At 48.3% G+C, this 19,137-nt stretch overlaps 3 protein-coding genes across 3 annotated transcripts; 1 reads left to right on the top strand and 2 right to left on the bottom strand.

Moving 5' to 3' along the window:
* The first annotated feature begins 1,451 nt into the window (after positions 1-1,451).
* On the top strand, positions 1,452-3,463 carry F5147DRAFT_835365 (uncharacterized protein). The gene is made up of 6 exons (XM_041443962.1): positions 1,452-1,572; positions 1,622-1,761; positions 1,809-1,906; positions 1,963-2,943; positions 2,999-3,067; positions 3,131-3,463. The coding sequence occupies exons 2-6, from the start codon at positions 1,650-1,652 to the stop codon at positions 3,353-3,355; spliced, it is 1,485 nt and encodes a 494-aa protein (XP_041295431.1). The 5' UTR covers positions 1,452-1,572; positions 1,622-1,649; the 3' UTR covers positions 3,356-3,463.
* An 8,780-nt stretch (positions 3,464-12,243) lies between these two features.
* On the bottom strand, positions 12,244-12,858 carry F5147DRAFT_550374 (uncharacterized protein; the record flags this gene model as incomplete). The annotated part of the gene is made up of 1 exon (XM_041430395.1): positions 12,244-12,858. A coding segment is annotated over one exon (615 nt), but the record flags the coding sequence as incomplete, so codon positions are not given.
* Positions 12,859-16,765: 3,907 nt separating this feature from the next.
* Positions 16,766-17,083, bottom strand: F5147DRAFT_572304 (uncharacterized protein; the record flags this gene model as incomplete). The annotated part of the gene is made up of 1 exon (XM_041431078.1): positions 16,766-17,083. One exon carries the CDS (start codon positions 17,081-17,083, stop codon positions 16,766-16,768), a length of 318 nt encoding a protein of 105 aa, XP_041295429.1.
* Positions 17,084-19,137: the final 2,054 nt, after the last annotated feature.

Raw genomic sequence — 19,137 nt, 5'->3', positions numbered from 1 at the left:
TCACATGATCCTGAACTTAGGTTGATGTGAGCGCCTCGTTTTGCTAATACTTTGCTATCATAATATTGCGTGGCTTTTCATCATCAAGTCTTTTCAGAATCCACTTGTACTTTTTGTACGCGTTGCAGAAACACAAGCCTTAGGTTTTGGTCATCTTTGTGAGACACTACAAACTTCAAAGTACGTCGATATATATCCTCAACTTGAAAATACAACTTCGCCCACACTATCCGCAGCACTTCATTTTCACGCGAGGTTCATCTTCGAGTGGATACGATACACTCGATATTTGGTGAATCTCTCCTTGTATGTATCTTTACCATGTTACTTTTACAATGACGATCACTCCAGTACCCTGTTCCGCCGTCCCTACCTCTCAACCCCTCCCCCTCGTCGAAGCCCACACTTCTGGAACGTACAGATTTTTACTGCAACAGTCCGCTCCTGCAACCCCTGCCATTTTTCAGTCTCAAACCACACCAGTGCCAATACTGTAACCATACCCTCGGCCAAAATATGTTCCCATTATCCTCGACACTTCTCTAGACGATAGACCTGCTGGCTTGTTCATGCGGTACCACCCATAGTGGATATTCCTCTCCTGCAGGGTTCGGTTTGATATCTCTCGGCGGTATTAGGTGAATCCGGCAGCGGTCACAACTTCTTCAATACTTCGGTCGTCGATCATCCTCCACCGAACGAGCATACAGTTTTATTGCGTCCCCGCTATCGAAGTTACTGATTGATTCTTATTCCTCAATGCAGGGAAGATCATCCCTTCCCCATGGCACTGTCAGCTCAATCGCACAAGTTGTATGGAATCAGTCTGCTTTGCTATGCGCACCACATTCAACAGTTTTAACATGGTTGATATTTGCCATTAACTTACAAAATACACGCGCTTTTATATTTTGCCTTTGTGTGCTAACTGAGCAGTACGATACAAGTCCAGGAGCAATCATCACTCCGAGACTCGTATATCCCCTCCAATCTTGGCGAGTCACTTGTGCTGAAAACTGATCATCACATTGTCTGCTTCTTTAGCACACTGACAGTTTCTTGTGCTAATTCTGGCTGATGATCTTGATTCACAGCCCTTGTTAGAATCATACCAGCGTCTATTTTGCCGAACAACAACCTTCGACAATATGGAAAATACACGTACAACATAACCTGAACTCTCCCTCTCAGCCGAACTCCATCCGCACTCTCCATATCATTAGCCCCGTCTTCCTCTCCCACTCATTCCGTCCACCACTCAGCCCACCACCTAGCTCATCCCCGATCCTTATCATTTGCTGCATCGCACCACCATGCCCGGCAGCTCAGAAAGCCAATATATCAGACTTGAAGGCGAGTCCTCCATATCACCTTCGTATCTGTTTCATGATCCTCACACTCTGCCTACAGTTCTCAACGGAAAGAATCTTCAACTTCCCTCCTGGCGCATTCCCGCTGGCATTTACGTGTCCATCAATCTCGACTCCCGGAGACGCTAGAAATCGGCCATCAGTATCTTATCATCTGATGAATCTGTGGCCTGGGCCCGGGGGAATATTGTAATTCTGTAAAGTTCGTGGAGACTTTCCAACGCGATGCTGAACTGATCATCGGTTTATAGATCACCACATGCCTTACCTGCATTATCAATGGAGACCAGGGCGTCCTTTGAGCTTCATCGAATGTTGGGCAGCGGAGAGGTCATTGAGAAACTTGAAATGTCGTGGGATGAGCTGGTCCATCACGGAGATGAGCCATTCGGTGAGCGACTCGCTCCTCATTCGTGCACATATATTAACACTTCCTAGATCTATACTTCCCCCCTGTGCGCGGTGTCCACCCCTTCTTCACACTGAAAGTTGCTTTAGTACATACTTGCAACAACAAAAATGACGTACCGTTCAACGTCAGTGACCCCAGAATCTGACCTGTTAGTTTTTGCCGACACAACACCAACTGTAGTCCCTTGTAAACTACGGCATTGCTCGAGACACAGATGCGGGTCATGCACAATTTGCCGCATACATAACAAGCGAGAATATTTCTCACCTGAACGATGCTGTAGAGCATTTTCGGTTGGTTCTGGACCAGTGTCCGGTCGGCTATCCAGATTACGCGGCAGCTCTCACCAACCTCGCGTCTGCCCGTCTTGATGGCTACATACAAAATGATATCGATACTACCACTTCCCTCCTCCGCAACGCCCTTGCATTGCGCCCGCAGCGCCATTCCCATCATCCCTCATCTCTATATAATCTTGCTCTAGCGCTGAGTTTGTGCTACAATGAGAAAGGTACTATTGCCGACATCTGCGAAGCCGGCCAACTATGTCATGATCTACTCCCTCTCTGCAAAGGGTACCCACCTTTGTACGAAGACCTGCAAGCGGCAGCGCGCCAGGGCCCGGCCATCATCCTCAATGCTAGTAAATACTCGTGCAGCGCCATCATCGTCCCGACGTCAGGAGACCCCCATCATGTTCCCTTGCCGTCTGTCGCCCTTGCAGATCTAACCAATCTCAAGGATCGCTTCGCCAGGGCAATACGAGATTCATCTCGGATGAACCCAGGGGAGTCGAGGACGGATCTCATAGTGCTCTTGCGCATAATATGGGACCAGATTATGCTACCAATCGTCCACGTACTCGAGCACGTCCTCAAACTAAAGCGCCGTTCTCGAATCTGGTTGTGTCCTACTGCAGCTTTCACCTCCATTGCTCTCCATGCCGCTCACCCCTTTCAAACAAAGGCAGATCGTTCTGTGAAGGAGCAATGCCTGGAGGATCTCTACATCTGTTCTTACACCCCGACACTTTCTGCTCTAGTCAGATCTAGACAGTCGATGAAGAAGCGTGTGCCTCCGTCCTTCGTAGTAATCGGACAAGGTCAACCGGGTTCAGGGACAGGCAAGGCACTTTTGGCTGTCGACAGCGAGCTCGAGCTTGTCCATTATTTCTGGCGACACAGCCACACGAACAGGTGCACTCGAAGCTTTGCAGCAAAATACCTGGGTGCACCTAGCTTGTCATGGCAAGCAGGACCCTATGCAGCCTTACAGTTCGCATCTCGTCATGAGAGACGAACATTTGACGCTACTCGATATCATAGAGAGAGATATTCCGCGCGCCTAGTTCGTGTTCTTATCAGCGTGTCATACTGCCGTCGGCGATGAGGAAACGCCCGACGAAGTGATCCATCTCGCAGCTGGTCTCCGGTTTTCAGGATTCAAGAGCGTTATTGGCACGCTGTGGGAGGTGGACAATGCTGTCGCAAAACACATCGTCGAAGCTTTCTACACGTATATGTTCAGAGATTCGAAGGATGGTGGTGTCGTGGACTGTACGAAGGCGGCCTGAGCACTCAACTGTGCTACACATGTGGTGAAGACGAAAGTGCCGCTCGAGCAGAGAATGGTTTTCATTCATATCGGTGTGTAGTTCTATGTATCATATGTCGTATTGCTGTCGTCTGGTGCATATTGATCTGCGATCCTCTTTCATCCTGCTGTATAAATAACCCCTGATGTATTCTTGCGCTCCTGCTTTCTCGTTTTTGTACACCCTGTTGTGTTTTTGTCGACTAGAATGTTCATCAAAGTTATTGTGTACTCGACTCGCGCCTCATCTTCAACTGCTAAGTGAGTGCTTAGATAGTAGGAGCCGAGCCAGTCAAGCCGACTCATGCCTTCCAGTCATACCATGGATCCTATGCCCGTCCAAGTTTCATCAATCCTGGATGGCTGCTTTGACTTATGGCCATGGCCCACATGTGTACTGCTTGCTACATCTGCGACATCAGTGTTAATCTGCCAACTTAATATATGTCAACATTCAACATTCAATGCCTATGGCCATACTCATAATTTAATACTGATTACTCCCAGTACTCCTCGATCGACTCATCCTCAAGCCTACCCGTTGACATTATAACGAAGTTGTGATTTTTCTCAGCGATGAATGCATTTACTGATGAGCCTGTCGCTGTTGTCAGGCTGTCTGGCACGATGATATCATGATTGATACATGCACGAATCGCAGCTGGATATAGGAATGGGTGTCATTCCGGACGGATAGATTTGAGGCAGTGAGTATGGTTCTGCACATTTGAGATAAGCTTAGGAGATCCCCTGGCAACAGGCACGAGGGTACATACGTAAGTCATGCTAGACGCAGTTGCGGAAGTGGGCCCTGGGGATCCTTACCAACGTGTGAGTAACATTTTATTCGCTAGAGTTTGAACCAAACTGTCCAAGTTCTAAACACGAAGGAGATTAAATGGTTCGTTGAGTACCCTTCAAGTTGACGCGCAATGTGTCATCTATGCTCGGCGCTCGCGGTGTCAAGACAAGTCCGCCAGTGCACCGGTGAACATTGAAATTGATGAAATCCTAAGGATGAATGACTTGAAATGGATCTTATCTCGCAATCGTGATTGAGGTGGTGTGGCTATGAATGGAGTATTTGAATACTAACTAGAACTTGACTAGCACTACTCGTTTCTTCTGCACGTGCCAGCGCCCTCATGACCAGGAGTCTAGGTGGAAAGTCACGTTCTATGCGTTTCGAAGCTTGAGTGACTGAAGAGAGAGTACGACGGTAAGGTTTATTGCTAGGAACAATGTACAAGGTGAAGCTAAGGAGTACGAGAGTCTTGGGTGAAAACCCGCAGGGTTTTCCGATCCGAAACGCCGGCCTGAATCTGGGTGCAAGCGTGAGCTGTGAGTCCCAAAGTGCTAGGAGTGCAACGACGCATACAGCGCAGCTTGTGGCCCCAGGGAAAAAGGAGGTGTACTCACTCTAAAGGTTAACGCACTGGTGGCATTGTTATGTGCGTGAAAGGCTCGAGAGCTGATGATGCTTGTATGTACAGCGCTATCACTATAGCGTGGTCACGAAGATAAGTGGTGAAGGCATCGCTCGACCACCTGCCCATTGCTTTTACGACGTCGAATGGAACTCCCCGCAGGAGGTATTCTAATGTACCACCAATGCGAAGGCCGTGGCCTTTGAGATTGGGTAAGTTCGTCAGAGAGGAGATCTGATTGATGCGCTTAGTCAACTCTTTCTTTGAGAGTGGGCGGAGGCCGCTGGGGTGCTTCCAGGCGAAAAGATGAGCTGAATTTTCGGCTGGATTGAGTCTCAAGTGGTTCTCTAGAGCCGCTTTGGGGTCTGAAAGACCTTCTTGAGCGGACCAGTAGGCTTCTTCACCTTTCAGAGGAGAAGATTTTGTACTCGGCAGGAAGAATGATGTGACGGGTAGGTTGTTGCGATCTGTTTTCTGCGTGACATGAGCGCGGGTGATGTGCTTCAGAGGGTCGAAAAGTTTAAGAGATGGTACAGTGAATTCTCCTAGGCGCGCGATTGCATGAAAGGATGTTGTGATGCACGCGAAGATTGCAGCGTCCTTGGGATTATTAGAGTCTGTTCGGCCACCATTATTTGCGCAAGTTAGAATTTGGTTCTGGCTTTGCTAATCGTCGGAGCTTGAACAAGATGTCACGCTCCGATAACGCTTACCGTATGCCTTATCCTACTATCAATACAATGCCTCTTGATCCTGATTACGACGAGGACGCTAACGAGGACGAATACGACCTTGTGGAGGCAGAGGATATGGACAACGATGCAGAGGAGAGTGATAAGAAGTATCTGGCATGCATCATGCAGATGGCCATGCATGCTATGCGCACGGTCATTACAGTCCTCAACGCAACAACTACCGCGCTCGAAGCTTACTCAAACACCTACTACGACAAAGAGCCGTATCATACCTCCGCTTTGTCGGGGACTGCATGGGTCACCGAACTTCTCACTGGACACCCTGAACGCATCAGATGCGAGCTCGGGGTCCACAAGCATGTTTTCTATGTGCTCATCAATCTCCTTCGGCAAGCAGGATGCAGAGATTCCAGGCATGTACTGCTAGAAGAGCAGCTTGCTATATTTCTCTATGCGTCTGTCACGGGTCTCTCGATTCGCCATCTTGGTGAACACTTTCAGCGGTCCAATGAAACAATATCAAAGTACGTATATTGTTGCTGTCCTGGTATCAAGCTTATGTTCTTTCAGGTATTTTAAATGGGTTCTTTTTGCATTCTCCTCGCCACCGATATATACGACATACGTCCGCCTGCCCGACGTAGATAGCCCTCCTCCCCCCGAAATCACGAAAAACCCGAAGTTCTTCCCGTTCTTTGTTGACGCTATCGGAGCCATTGACGGTACACACATCGCATGCCATCCTTTTGGTGAAGATCGGCATGCCACTCGGGATCGCAAGGGGAACTTCTCTCAAAACTGCCTCGCGGCATGTTCATTCAACCTTTTGTTTACCTACATGTTGAGCGGTTGGGAGGGGTCAGCTGCAGATGCTCGTGTCTATCACGATGCTCGTACTACCAATTTCAATATCCCTGAGGGAAAGTATTATCTTGTGGACACTGGATTTGGCTCGTGCGATGAGCTTCTGGTCCCGTTTCGGGGTGTGCGTTATCATCTTGCAGAGTGGGGTCGTGCTAATACTTTGTATGATGCGTTCTGCTAGTATCATTCATACTTATGTTCACATCATTACATAGGCCTCGTAATCGCAAAGAACTTTTCAATTTGCGTCATGCAATGCTTCGAAATGCTGTTGAGCGCATTTTTGGTGTCATCAAGTGCCGATTTCGTATCCTTCTCCTCCCGCCCGAGTACAAAATGGACATTCAAGCGCGCATTCCTCCTGCCTTGTGTCTCGTGCACAACATTATTCGAGTTCACGATCCAAACGACATGATGGACTATCATAATGTGTTAGATGCGCACATTCTCACTGACACTGGAAACCTTGCTAACGGTCCTCCTACTGAGCATGCACGCACTCGTGCGAGCCTCTGTCGTGACCAGATTGCTAGTGAGATGTGGGAGGCCTACAACAGGGAAAGGATTCGGAGGGGGGAGCAGGCAATCATAGAACCACTAGTACTGTAGTCGCGTTAATACCATAGCCGTTCGGACCCTCATCGATGACTATGATCCAAAGTATCTCCGTCAAATGATGACATTGTTGTCAGATTAAGACCGGACCCTCATCGATGACTATGATCCAAAGTATCTCCGTCAAATGATGACATTGTTGTCAGATCAAGACCGGACCCTTATCGATGACTATGATCCATAGAAATAGTGATATTGCTTTGCTACTACAAGTACAATACAAGAGAACACAACACGACAAGAATACATGTAACACTACTTTGAATGCTGCTCTAAAAACAACCGCCGAAGACTATCTACCTCAATAGCGAGATAAATATCAATGATAGCGATGTCGGCCTGAAATTTATTCAAGATATTGAGTAGTTGTACGTCCTCTAGACCCTCACTCTGCAACTTTTTCACCGCCTTCTGCCTGCACAAAGGGATGGGATCTACTGATCGCGCCAAGGTGTTGGAGGTGTTGGCCTCAAGAGCATTGGCCGCGCGCTCTAACGTCGTGTTAAGACCGCCAATATTAGTCCCCATATGCTGGATGGCCACAGGCATCGTCAGGCGTGCAGACTTTGCCGAGTCTCCCGATTTCGTTGAATGTGGGGGGCGGGTAACGATATCAAGCGTACTTTCGTTATCATCAATCAGCTTCCGTTTACCGGAAGCTGTTGATGATGGCGCACTAACACGGACCGACTCAAGGGAGGGTTGCTGTGTAGCGTCGAATGGAGGGAGGCTCTCTGGGGTGAGGGGGGTTGCACGCTGGCCGCCTGAAATAGAGCTGGGGAACTCGATCCCATCGAGCGCATCTCCAAGGTCCATCATATGGACCTCGTCAAAGGAAAGGGGGGTGACTGCGCTGCTAGAAGAAGGCGAAGGAATGATGGGAGGTGGTGTCGCGATGGTGGCAAAGAACGAGTTGTTGTTACCTGGCTTGACAGGTATGAGACCTTTCAGCGCCTCATAGTGCTTCCAACCCTTGTCCCGGAGGCCTTTGGCCTTTGGATTTTTCTATTGATTCATAGTAATTAGCATTGTCGTAGTAGTTTGATGCGAATTAAAATCACTTTACCTTCACAAAGTCGGTCCACATGTTTTCGGACTCTGGAGTGATCGAAGCTCCGTGTTCCATGCTGTAAGATAGTCTGGAAGCGTTGGCCACTTTGTCGACGACGTTGAATGTACCACGGAGCTGAAACTCGATCATTAGTGAGGGTACCAAGGCTGATATAGTAGTAGTACATACCCGCCCCCATTTTGATTGACATGCTACCGCTGTTTTGCTTGCACCCGAGCAGGGGTGTTTTTCCATTTCAGCAGCAGCAGCAACCCAAAACGTGTGATCAAAGTTCATACCATCACCACCTTGTGAGCAGTTGGTGGTGACATACTGGATGAGGATGGTTTCGTCTGCTTCCGTCCACACACACCGATCTCTCGCTTCCGTTAGCTCTGCACCACCACGGGCACTTTTTCTGCCCCGAGACATCCTGTAAGAGTTGCGATGATGGATAGATTGTAGACGGGTAACAGGCATGCCTACTACTTAGTATTGATTGATTAATAAGGTTGGTCACACTGTGACCAGCACGGTCCTATGATTATGAAAGCAAAATATAGATTCTAAACCTGCGTAAACTGGCGCAAATATTGGTGGCCGAACAGACTCTTAAGGTCTAAGTGTTCTCGAATACTGATGATGATATTAGGAGTGAAAGGATTGCGCTTGTCTCGTTTAGATGACGAGGGAGCGAGAGCCGTGGCGCCATCTAACGTGGCTTTGAGTTCTTTAGCGTTTATGATCCATGGTTGGCCATGCAGCAAGTGCCATGCTTTAAGACCTGCAGCATAGTTAGATAAGGCCGAGCCCGAATATGCACCTGCGCAGCTTGATAGAAATGTTAAGAGCAGGTTGGAGGAGATGGGACATCTCTGTTCTTCGGGAATCTTATGTGAGTCGCAGAAAACTTGAAATACTAGCAGCCCTGCTCCATAGGTTTCCTTGGTAGATAGAGCCCAGGATGAGCCTAACACGTCAAGGATGCGATCGAGTTGGCTGTCGGAGATGTTGACGCTGTTTTCGTTGCCTGACGAAATGGTCTGGCGTAAGCTCTCCCCCGGTGGTAACCAGAGGCGCAGTCTGTCACGGGCTAGACAGTGAGGATGGAGAGGAGATGGCATGGGTGTGAGGTTGGGTTTGTAGCATTGGGGGGAGGAGGAAGATTGAGACATGCTGCTAGGGAGGGTGGACTCGAAGCGGGAATGAGTGTTATTGCGAGGAGTTATGGAGGGTTTCGAGGAGGAGATTGTCTTCCTCTTCTTGGCGAGTTCTATTACATTCAGCTCCTTGTGCTCGGAGAAGTGCTCTATTAATGACTTTTGCAGCGGCGACGGGGTACTTCCCATTGCGCAAGAGTTCGCGTTCAATATGGGTGGGGGGAAGGGTGGCATCGACGATGAACTGCTGAATGGCAGGGGGAATATCGATTGGAGGGAGTAAAAGTTCGAGTGGGGGGTAGACGCCTCGTGATGGATTGTCTGCTGGATTGAGTTTGCTGGCAATGTAAGTAGTTCTGATCTCGAAATGCTTGGGTATGAGACGGATGTGTTCATGAATTTGTCTGAATACGAGGTTGACTTCTCTGTTGCGACTCCTCCCTTTCCACCAGCCCTCAATGACTCCTGTGTTATCTCCAAAGACGGTGAATGCGCTGCCAAGTTCTGGGAGAGTAGCAAGGGATCAAACGAGAAGTTCAAAGCCAATGGCTTCTGCCCAGCCGATGTCTCTCTTACCATTCTGCATTTGCCAGCCTGGGATAAGTCTCCACGCTCTCCAGCGGTGTCCGATTACGATGGCAATTCCTATGGAGGAGCTTGCGTCAGAGAAAGTGAGAGGGTTGGAGTAGGGTGCGGGCAGATAAATAGGCTTTGTGGCACCGCCGTTTTGTAAGAGCTCTGACCACCATAATAGGTCGATCTCGATGTCCTTAATGGGGCGGTGCGGGAGGTAGGGTTCTTAGCGCAGATACCTAACATGCTTTCTAGGGACGTGAGATAAGCTCGGCCATGCTTTACTACCTCACACGCATGTAGAAGCTTGCCATATAGTTCACGTACGTCTTGTAGCACGTGGGAATTGCGCTTGCGCCAATTGTGAATAGCTAGAAGGTATTTGTTAACTTTGGCGGTGCTGAGTGAGACGGCACAATTCTTTACGTCCCATTGGAAGCCAATACAAATAGTTGATGATGCGAAGGGTTGGTCTTTCTGGATTTCCCAGACGATTCCTAGTTCTGCCAAGAGATCGTCGACATCTTTTAGACAGTAACCGAAGCACTTATCGTGGTTTGATCTAGGGGAAACATTTGATAGATCTTTCAAGGGCCACGCGCAGTCCTCGTTGAACTCTTCTGTTGATCCGTCATCAAACACGTGTCCGCCGAACCAAAGTCTTCCGCCTGACTGCTGCATGCCTTTCTTGGCAAGGTCTATGTGCCAGGTTTTGCGCTGACGGTTGTATTCAGCTAAATGTTCTCACGGGATGCGAATGAAAAGGTGGTCATCCACCCATTTGTCTAAGGGGCCGATGCCATGATGCCTAAAAAGTTCTGCGCCTGCGTCTGCTACATGACCATAAGCTCCTGCAGACAGAGCAGCTCCGAACACCATGCAGGTATCTATGCAAAATTCAGAGTCTGATACTCGAACGATGTTTGCAGGCCATTGAGATGCGTGGAGGGGAATTGTCCTGTAAGCCTCTGAAACATCTCGTGTTGCGACTTCCGAACCTAAGGGAAGCCTCGCAATTAAAAGGTAAATAATAGAGAATTTCGCCCAAGTAGTGGGGAAGCGGTTAGAGTCGATGAACAAGTTGATTGAAGGATTGGGATGGGTACTAGAGAGGGTGTGTGGAAAGGAGAAATTCTGAACTATTCTATATTTGCCCGGCTTGCCGGGCTTAGGTATGATGGATAACGGAGAGGATTGGAAAGGACCTATGAGGCATTCGAGAGAATCGCAGGAGAAAAGACCTAGGTATCTGTTTTTGCGGAATTCTTTCTGTATAACGGAATTAAATTCGGATTGATATTCGATGACGGAGTCTTTGTTCGGAGGAGTTTGTATGTGGCTAATTAAGGGAAAATCTAAGATAAAACCTGAACGAAAACCTTCTGGGACTTTTGCGAAGCGGTCTAGAGCGTGCGCGTTACGGAGTGCCTGTTCCCAAGCCTTAGCGTGGTAGGGAGTGAGTGGGTTCAGCCTTCTGTGCGCGAGAACAACGTTGAGCTCCATGTTCGAAGGATCCACATCCTGAACAAAGGTGTTTGTAACTATGGTGCGAGTCTCTACAACCTTCTTCGCGTTGCCAAGATGTGCACAGCTGGTGCCCGTCTTTGGACCATAGAGCTTTCTTGATGCGCTCGGAGTAGACATAAAAGAGATTGTCCCATGTGCAGGAGGCGGAGCACTCGACTGTGCGATGTGGGTTGCGGCCGAGGCATACGGCGCAACAAGGCAAGGAGGAGGATGATGAGTTAGAGTTGCGAAAGGAGCGTGACTTTTTCTTTGGGTCATTGTAAGCTGCGCTGGGTGATAGCGGTCTCTTCTGCCCACTGAAAGTACGAGAACCTGCATTATGATTCATAGCAGGGACCGCCTAGCGTTTGGGAGAATTTGGGAGACGTGTGATGGTACAGCGAAGGTGTAAATTGTGGAAGCACACATTGGCCAAAGTGACACAGGTTGGTCAGGGTGACGCGTGTTGGTCAAGGGGGGTGACGCGTGTTGGTCGGAGGGGTGACATGTGTTGGTCGGGGTGACGCATGTTGGTCGAGGCGACGCATGTTGGTCAATGGTTGAACGAAGCCAGACGATCATGATGTCGAACGGCGATGTTAAGTGGGGAGGTATCAAACACGCGATGTGGATGTGGATTGGGAGTTTGTATGGTGATGTGAGAATGGTTAGTTGTCTGTCTAAAGCCTATTGTGAGAGGATTCTTGTACCTGTCTGAGTGTCACGAGGGCTTGATCGCGGTCTATGTTAAAAATCTCCTCTCTCGCTTCAAGGATGAGCTCTTGATTGAGCTCCGCTATAGACCATCCATGCGGACCGCCAGCTGTGAGATGCCACATTCTGCGCTGCTGACTCTGGTAGAGCAAGAGTGCACGTTGCTTCAGAAGGTCCATAGCATGACGCCAATGATGATTCTGAAGAGCTGTCCAAAAACTTATGTGCATGTTAATGCGATCTTCTGGCCATTCTTGTTGCTTCATGGCCGTGATCATGCCCAGTGTGGCTTCGTTGAATTCTTCCCAAGATAGATTCTCATCCTTCATGATGACAGTCTTGGAGTCGCAAGTTTCGTCCGCGTTAACCCACGTCTGTTGGCCATCTGCTCCCAGGATCAAGATTAAGCCTTGCGGTTCTGTTGAGAGAAGATTCTTCTTGGCTTTGGACAGGCCTTTATTGGTGAAGTAAAAGAGTTCGCAGTAATCCCCAGTTTTGAGTTTGCGTACAGCATAGTGAGAAGGGATGACGGTGGGAATGGTTGGTATCTTAGCTGTAGAGACGGGGACGAATTTAGCTTTATTCTTCTTGTGTTCTTCCTTGCGCACTGCAATAAGTTCGTCTTCGAGCGCTTGCTGCCGCTCTTGCTCTTGCTCGGCTGCGACCCACCGAGCTTCTTGAGCCTGCCTTAGTTCTATTTCTGCTTGCTCTGCCCAAGCGTCTTTGGCAGTGTCGTTGTTGAAGGTCCAGATAGTTTCAAGCGCTTCCGCAGCTGCTTCTTCATTCACGACACCTCTAGCGATTAGACGAGCCCTGGCCGTGGCGTACTCGACAGTCGTGAAGTCTGGCAAGATTGCCTCATTGGGATTATCTAACATAGATACCAGTATTAATTATTGAGCAGAGAAATAAAGTTATGTCTGGGATCGTCTACGCTGGTGGGTGATGGATGTGGATGAGAATGAGGAGTGTTACTGTCACACCACTAACTCACACGTAGACTAACTTCTGCATTAGCCTCGTTCCTCGGCTAACTCAGAAAACCCAACGTTGGAGTCCTGAAAAACAGCAATTGCCATTTCACACCACTACTGACTCCGAAAGTGACTTACCGTCCACTGTGAGGACGAATTGATCTACTCTTGAAGAGTCCAAATGCAATCCAGATCAGTGCAAAACTTCTTTTTTTTGAAAAATATCTCTCCACCCACTTTGTGTTCTTTTGACATGTCTTAGTTGATGATAATGCCTGCTATATGTATAAGATTTGGATTTGTTATTGACCGTCAGAAGGTATCTCACTTAACCAAATTTCTGGTCCTGCATCACACAATTTGCTTAACTAAGATGTTACCTGATTTAGACTGTTATGCGCCATGGCACTTGACAAGTCACTGTCAGGTCATGTCGGCGACATCCCGACCTGATATAGATACATCACAATGATGTGCGTCTGGGATGCATTTGTATCTACATGATATATCCAATACATTGTTGACGAGATCTATGCACGCTCGATTTTCTCTAAGTCCTTTGTTTGGTACCCTTTGCCACGTTGCCACTTTTGCACAAACTGTTGGGGTTGCCCAACAAGTTGAACTCGAGCAGCTCCCCAACAAGTACTTACCCACTGCTCTTCCCACCACCACCATCCTTGCGGCTATTGGTCATAGTTTATGACCTGAGTTTCTGTTCAAGGTAATGGCACTTAGTAGCTCAGTCCACCGCTTCTCGTGCAGCATACTTACTATCTCTCCACATAGTGTATCCGCATTTGTTACCTAAAGGTGAGTATATGCGCGCTGCTTCTATTCCAACGCATCACTGTGGCCTCAGTAACGTCTTATCTTCATGAAGTGCACGATTTCATTGTGATGGTGCCATGGGGATGCCGGGAGTCTTTGGTAGGTGCATGTGTTTACCCGATACTGGTGCCACTGAATATCCCACTCCCAGACAGTGTGTGATATTGGATTATGGGCTGGGTCTTGATGGTACACTGGGCATGATCTGTTCCAAAGCGGTATGTGATTCGTCTCTTGCATTACTTCACCACCGCTGATGGTATCATGGCCATGGCCCGCTCTCAGTTGTGCATCCTCTTGTCTTTCGAGCTGCAAAAACCACATCCAGACATTGTCAAGCCTTAATAGCCTTGCTGTGATGCATGCGCATACGGCGCACATCGTCATTATTTTGGTCAACGTCATCGAACGTTGTTCCTACTTCCTCTTCGGAACATGTTGCTTCCCTTCTCCCGCATCTCTTTCTTGCACACCCACTGTGCCTCACCCATTCAATGGCAGGTCCAGATCGTACTGTCAGGTGTTACAGGCATCTGTAACACCTACTGGAGCCCCAGCTCTGCCTACACCTGCCCCCGCTCTGCTAGACTCCCCGCGCGGCGGTGCGCCGCCTGCGCCTAGAAAGACAGCGGTCTGGACCGCTGTGACTCCGCCCCTGGCGCTATGACCCGCCCCTGGCCTAGATGGCCTTGTACCTGATCCATGGAGGCTGTACGCCTCATGGTCACCGTAGATCAGCGCATGCATACCGCATGTCGCTTCATGAAGATCCGGAGCGCGCTTTGCGCTTCCTGTACCTATGCGCAGCTGCCCTTGGCGCAGCATGCTTGATCAGAGGTTAAGCCTCATGTATCTTACCTGAACCTCATGTCTGGCTATCATAGATTTACAATATACTATTGATTACAGACTGAGCTAGAATACTTGTAGTACTTCCCTATAAGTAGACACAGATTATTGTACTTAGACTTTACTTTAATCTACTAGGTTCATCCCCAGAACTTGCTCATCTAAGCTTACCAGCTTCCTTGTGTGAGACCGCACTTCTAAGTCGCCCCCATATGACTTAGCACATATCCGCTAGCCCTGCATCTCGACGAGCGCTGCCTTACCGAGATCGCCGGAGGAATCCTTGACGTTCCGTCAAGGCTAGAACAACGCTCAGCTTCAGTAGGCTCACTCGAGCCGTCGCTGAGAAGACCTATCCTAGTTCGCACACGCCGACCGACGGTCAGCGTAACATCAGGTATGTTTGTTAACTTGTTACAAGTCTAATTTTAACATGTTTGAAACTTTGAAATGTTTCATGATACTATCGCAGACCTCACTTCATTCGTGCGCCCCATCGATCTCCCACAACCTGACTCCACCATCATCGCTCCCACTGACCACCTTCCCATTCGGAGACAACGCTATGGTCCACACTATGGTCCACACTTTAATTTCTCCGTCCCACCAGTCGTCTCCTATTTGTTTCCCACTCTTCAAGTTCCATACCTGCAGCAAGCTGTCTCATGAACAAGTCATTATCCGTTCTCTGCCTGGCAGATGTATAGCTTCCTCGACCGAATGGGTGTGTCCCTCAAATTTATGGTGGGGTGTGATCGCTGGTCCCTCCTTCCTTCTAACGATGGCACTTACAACAGTACATCCTTCAGCTGCTCAGGATGTATTGGCAGCAAGACACAAAGGCCATTTAGGTCAAGAGTGCACTGCAAGTTTGAGTGGTACGGCTCAAATGTGTTCAATTCATCATCGAAATCTGACATTCATGAAACATACGCGCAGGTCGAAACTGTGTTCTGACGTGCGCAGGTGAGTCATGTGGTTGAATCCTGGTTTCACAGCGACCTGCTCATGCTTACTTTGTCAGAATCGCAAATTCCTTACTCGAGCCGCGGCTCAGGCCAGAGCCATCTGAAGCCAGGCCAAAGCCGCGACTTTTGGGCCAAGCCACGACTTTTGGGCCAAGCCAGGCCGGAACATCACTACCAGGCTGAGGCTCTTACCATCAAAATACGGGCTCAAGTTCCTATTCTCGCACTGGGACTCGTGGTATTGTGCTCTCATTTTGCTTTTAATGCTATCTCAGTATTCTCTCATTCAGTGATATCCTGCTAGTGCAGCAGGTTCCTTACATTGTAGCGCCTTACAATACATTGTACTCTCATGATGATAATCAATATCTGACTTTAACTGGATATCTGTGTGATTTACAATGTCTGAATAATCTAATTGAGATAATAATATATTTGCCTGAAACATGTCGTACACGCTCTGTCCATTGGACATTTCAGGTTCCAAGTCTGCTCAGACATACTAGACCCTAACCCTGATATTGTTGACAGTGTTGACACCGTATATATCTATGTATTGTTATGTCTAGTACATCAGTAAATTCACGAATTGCTTAATTTCCTTTTAAGCTCTTATTTTTCTCACCCAAGAGCGGACAAGAACCAGAACACCTCCTTGTCACAAGGAGCAACAAGCTGCCAAGAAGATTTCTTCCTCTTGATTTGAGCATTTTCACACTTTTTTTCATTTGTCCTACACTTTTTGCACTTATTTTTAGAATGAGCTACATTACAATCCCCTTATGTCGCACTTATTTTTAGCTTGTTCACACTATATACACTTTTTCACACTTGTTCACACTTGTTACCAGGAAAAAGAATTGCATTTCAACCGGACAAGAGGATTAAGTAGATAAAAGGTTAAACAAGGAGAAAAATAAGGACTAGCAAGTAGATTAATAACGAGCGCGACAAAGCAAACGGAGGCGGCAATGAGACATAACAAGCGCGACAAATGGAGGCGGCAACGAGACATAACAAGCGCGACAAAGGAAATGGAGGCGGCAACGAGACAGCATGTAAAAAAGACCAGGGAACATAGCATGAATAACCTTGAAGGTACTAGCAGCGTCGAAGCTCCTAGTCAGTTGCAAAATAAACTACAAGAGTGAAGGACATTACCTCTAGAAAATGAACGCTCGCTCATCCCCAGATTCTTCGTCCACATCCATCCGTGCGCCGCCACGCCTCTTCGTGGCGAGGCTCTGCGCAAGCTCAGAGTTTCGGATAAGGACCGAGTCTGGCAAGCGTGTGATAGACGCCATGTAAGCCCTCGTGTGCACACCCCAATTGGCTTCTGAAAATGCCAAGGGGACGCTGCTCTGGTTGCCTGTGGACGGATTGACGTCGAGCGGGGTCTTGTTGCCTCGACCATTGCCAGAGGTGTCGATGTCTCCTAGGAGCATGTGTCCATTGACGAAAAGCCTGATGGCGCGTTCCATCTGAAATACAGGGTAAGTTAAGTCAGCTGTATGAGAGGGTAGAAAACACGTGCTGCTGCCGTGGCAAGACTAAGAGCGCCCTTTGAGTGCCACGGCACTGTATCGTTCGTTCCCGGCAGGTTGACAGCGCTGGACGTGGCACACTTGTGCTGCACGAGAACCTGTACAATAAGGTCAGACTGGAACGGGTTGGAGACCTCTCCGTCCTCCGCGATGTCCCCAAATAAAAAGGTGAACTTGTCGAGTAAGGCTGATGCAAAATCTTTGCGGTCCTCGTCAGTCTTGAGGTCATCTTGTGAGGTCATGAAGTTGGCGAGCACGGCGAGAGCCACATTGCTAAAGGTATTGCGCCACTCTGACAGCCGCTGGAGGGTCTAGAAAAATAAATGACAGATTTAAATCACATTTGAAAACAAAACGTACAACGGCAAGGACAGGCCCATCAGCTTCAACCGTGTGTGGAATCCAAAAGAAGCATCATCATAGTTACTGATAGATAAACAAACTCACACATCAGACGTCTTCTGAACTTCTCCATCACGTGCCTTTGTTGAGTCGATAACGATGCCAGCGTTTAATACTGCTTGAATTGCTTCTCTCACCGCCAGTTTCTTCTTCTTTTTGGTTTGGACCGGCTCCCCATCCTCATCCTCACTTGCAGGATTTTCGACGCTAGCATCAGCTGCTAACCTTTTAGCTCCACCCACGCGACCCCTGCCTTTGGTGACAAGAGGCTTATCGGCGACGATTTTTGCTCCTGCCTGCCTATCATCCATAGTCGAGTCGGAGGTCTTCAAGTCCTTTGCAGCCTTTCCCACCGGGCGTGCACGAGGACGCTTAGGCTTAGGTGTGTCAACACGCATAGCATCTTGGTCAGCCTGCATCTGTGCCTGCAAAGTAGCAATACGCTGATAACTTTCTTGTACAGCTTTTTCACTTGCCTCCTTTGCCTCCCTTTCACATTGGTCGTCAGCGGCCTTCTCAGCAGTGGTACGCTTCTTTCCACGACTATTGATTAAAATGCGCCCGGGATGCTGAGTTGCATTCTTAGGTCGAGTCCCCATGTGCGTTGTAACTGCGTCAGGTTGAGACATTCTATCGATAGACGGTTTTGTAGGCTGACGAAAATTGAAGGCAGTGGGTTACCAAGTTGAAGGTGAGTTTCGTCACTCTAATATTTGTAGCCAAAGCTGACTCTGAATAATATTTCTTAACATATTGAATTGAGGGTCGATTGCAACATCCGGAGCATCAATATTCGCCAGCGCTTTTCGGCACAATGTGCTCAACAAAATGACATGTCCCAGATTGAAATACCTTAAGTACGGTGAGTATCAATGTTTACCAGAACCTTTCCGGTGATATAATGACGTCTAATAGCCTAGGGAATGTTCACCAGAACCTTTCCTGTGGTGGGGTGACCGTCATCAATGTTCACCAGAACTTTTCCGGTGGTGCGATGACATAACTGTCCATTTTAACAAACCCTTTCTGGGGTAGTGCACATTTTCGTTCCAACGGCACCTTTGCAATGTTACGCTGACTGTTGGTCGGCGTGTGCAAACTAGGATAGGTCTTCTCAGCGACGACTCGAGTGAGTCTACTGAAGCTGAGCGTGGTCTGGCCTTGACGGAACATCAAGGATTCCTCCGACGATCTCGGTAAGACGGCGCTCGTCGAGATGTAGGGCTAGCAGATACGTGCTAAGTCGTATGGGGGCGACTTAGAAGTGCGGTTTCACACAAGGAAGCTGGTAGGCTTAGATGAGCAAGTTCTGGGGATGAACCTAGTAGATTAAAGTAAAGTCTAAGTACGATAATCTGTGTCTACTTATAGGGAAGTACTACAAGTATTCTAGCTCAGTCTGTAATCAATAGTATATTGTAAATCTATGATAGTAAGACATGAGGTTCAGATAAGATACATGAGGCTTAACCTCTGATCAAGCATGCTGCGCCAAGGGCAGCTGCGCATAGGTACAGGAAGCGCCAGGCGCGCTCCGGATCTTCATGAGGCGACATGTGGTATACATGTGCTGATCTAGGGTGTCCATG

This window comes from Suillus discolor (genome assembly GCF_016758755.1).
Source record: "Suillus discolor strain FC423 chromosome Unknown F5147scaffold_14, whole genome shotgun sequence".
NCBI lineage: Eukaryota > Fungi > Basidiomycota > Agaricomycetes > Boletales > Suillaceae > Suillus > Suillus discolor.
The sequence above is the reverse complement of the archived record's forward strand: the minus strand, read 5'-3'. Positions and strand labels throughout refer to the sequence as shown.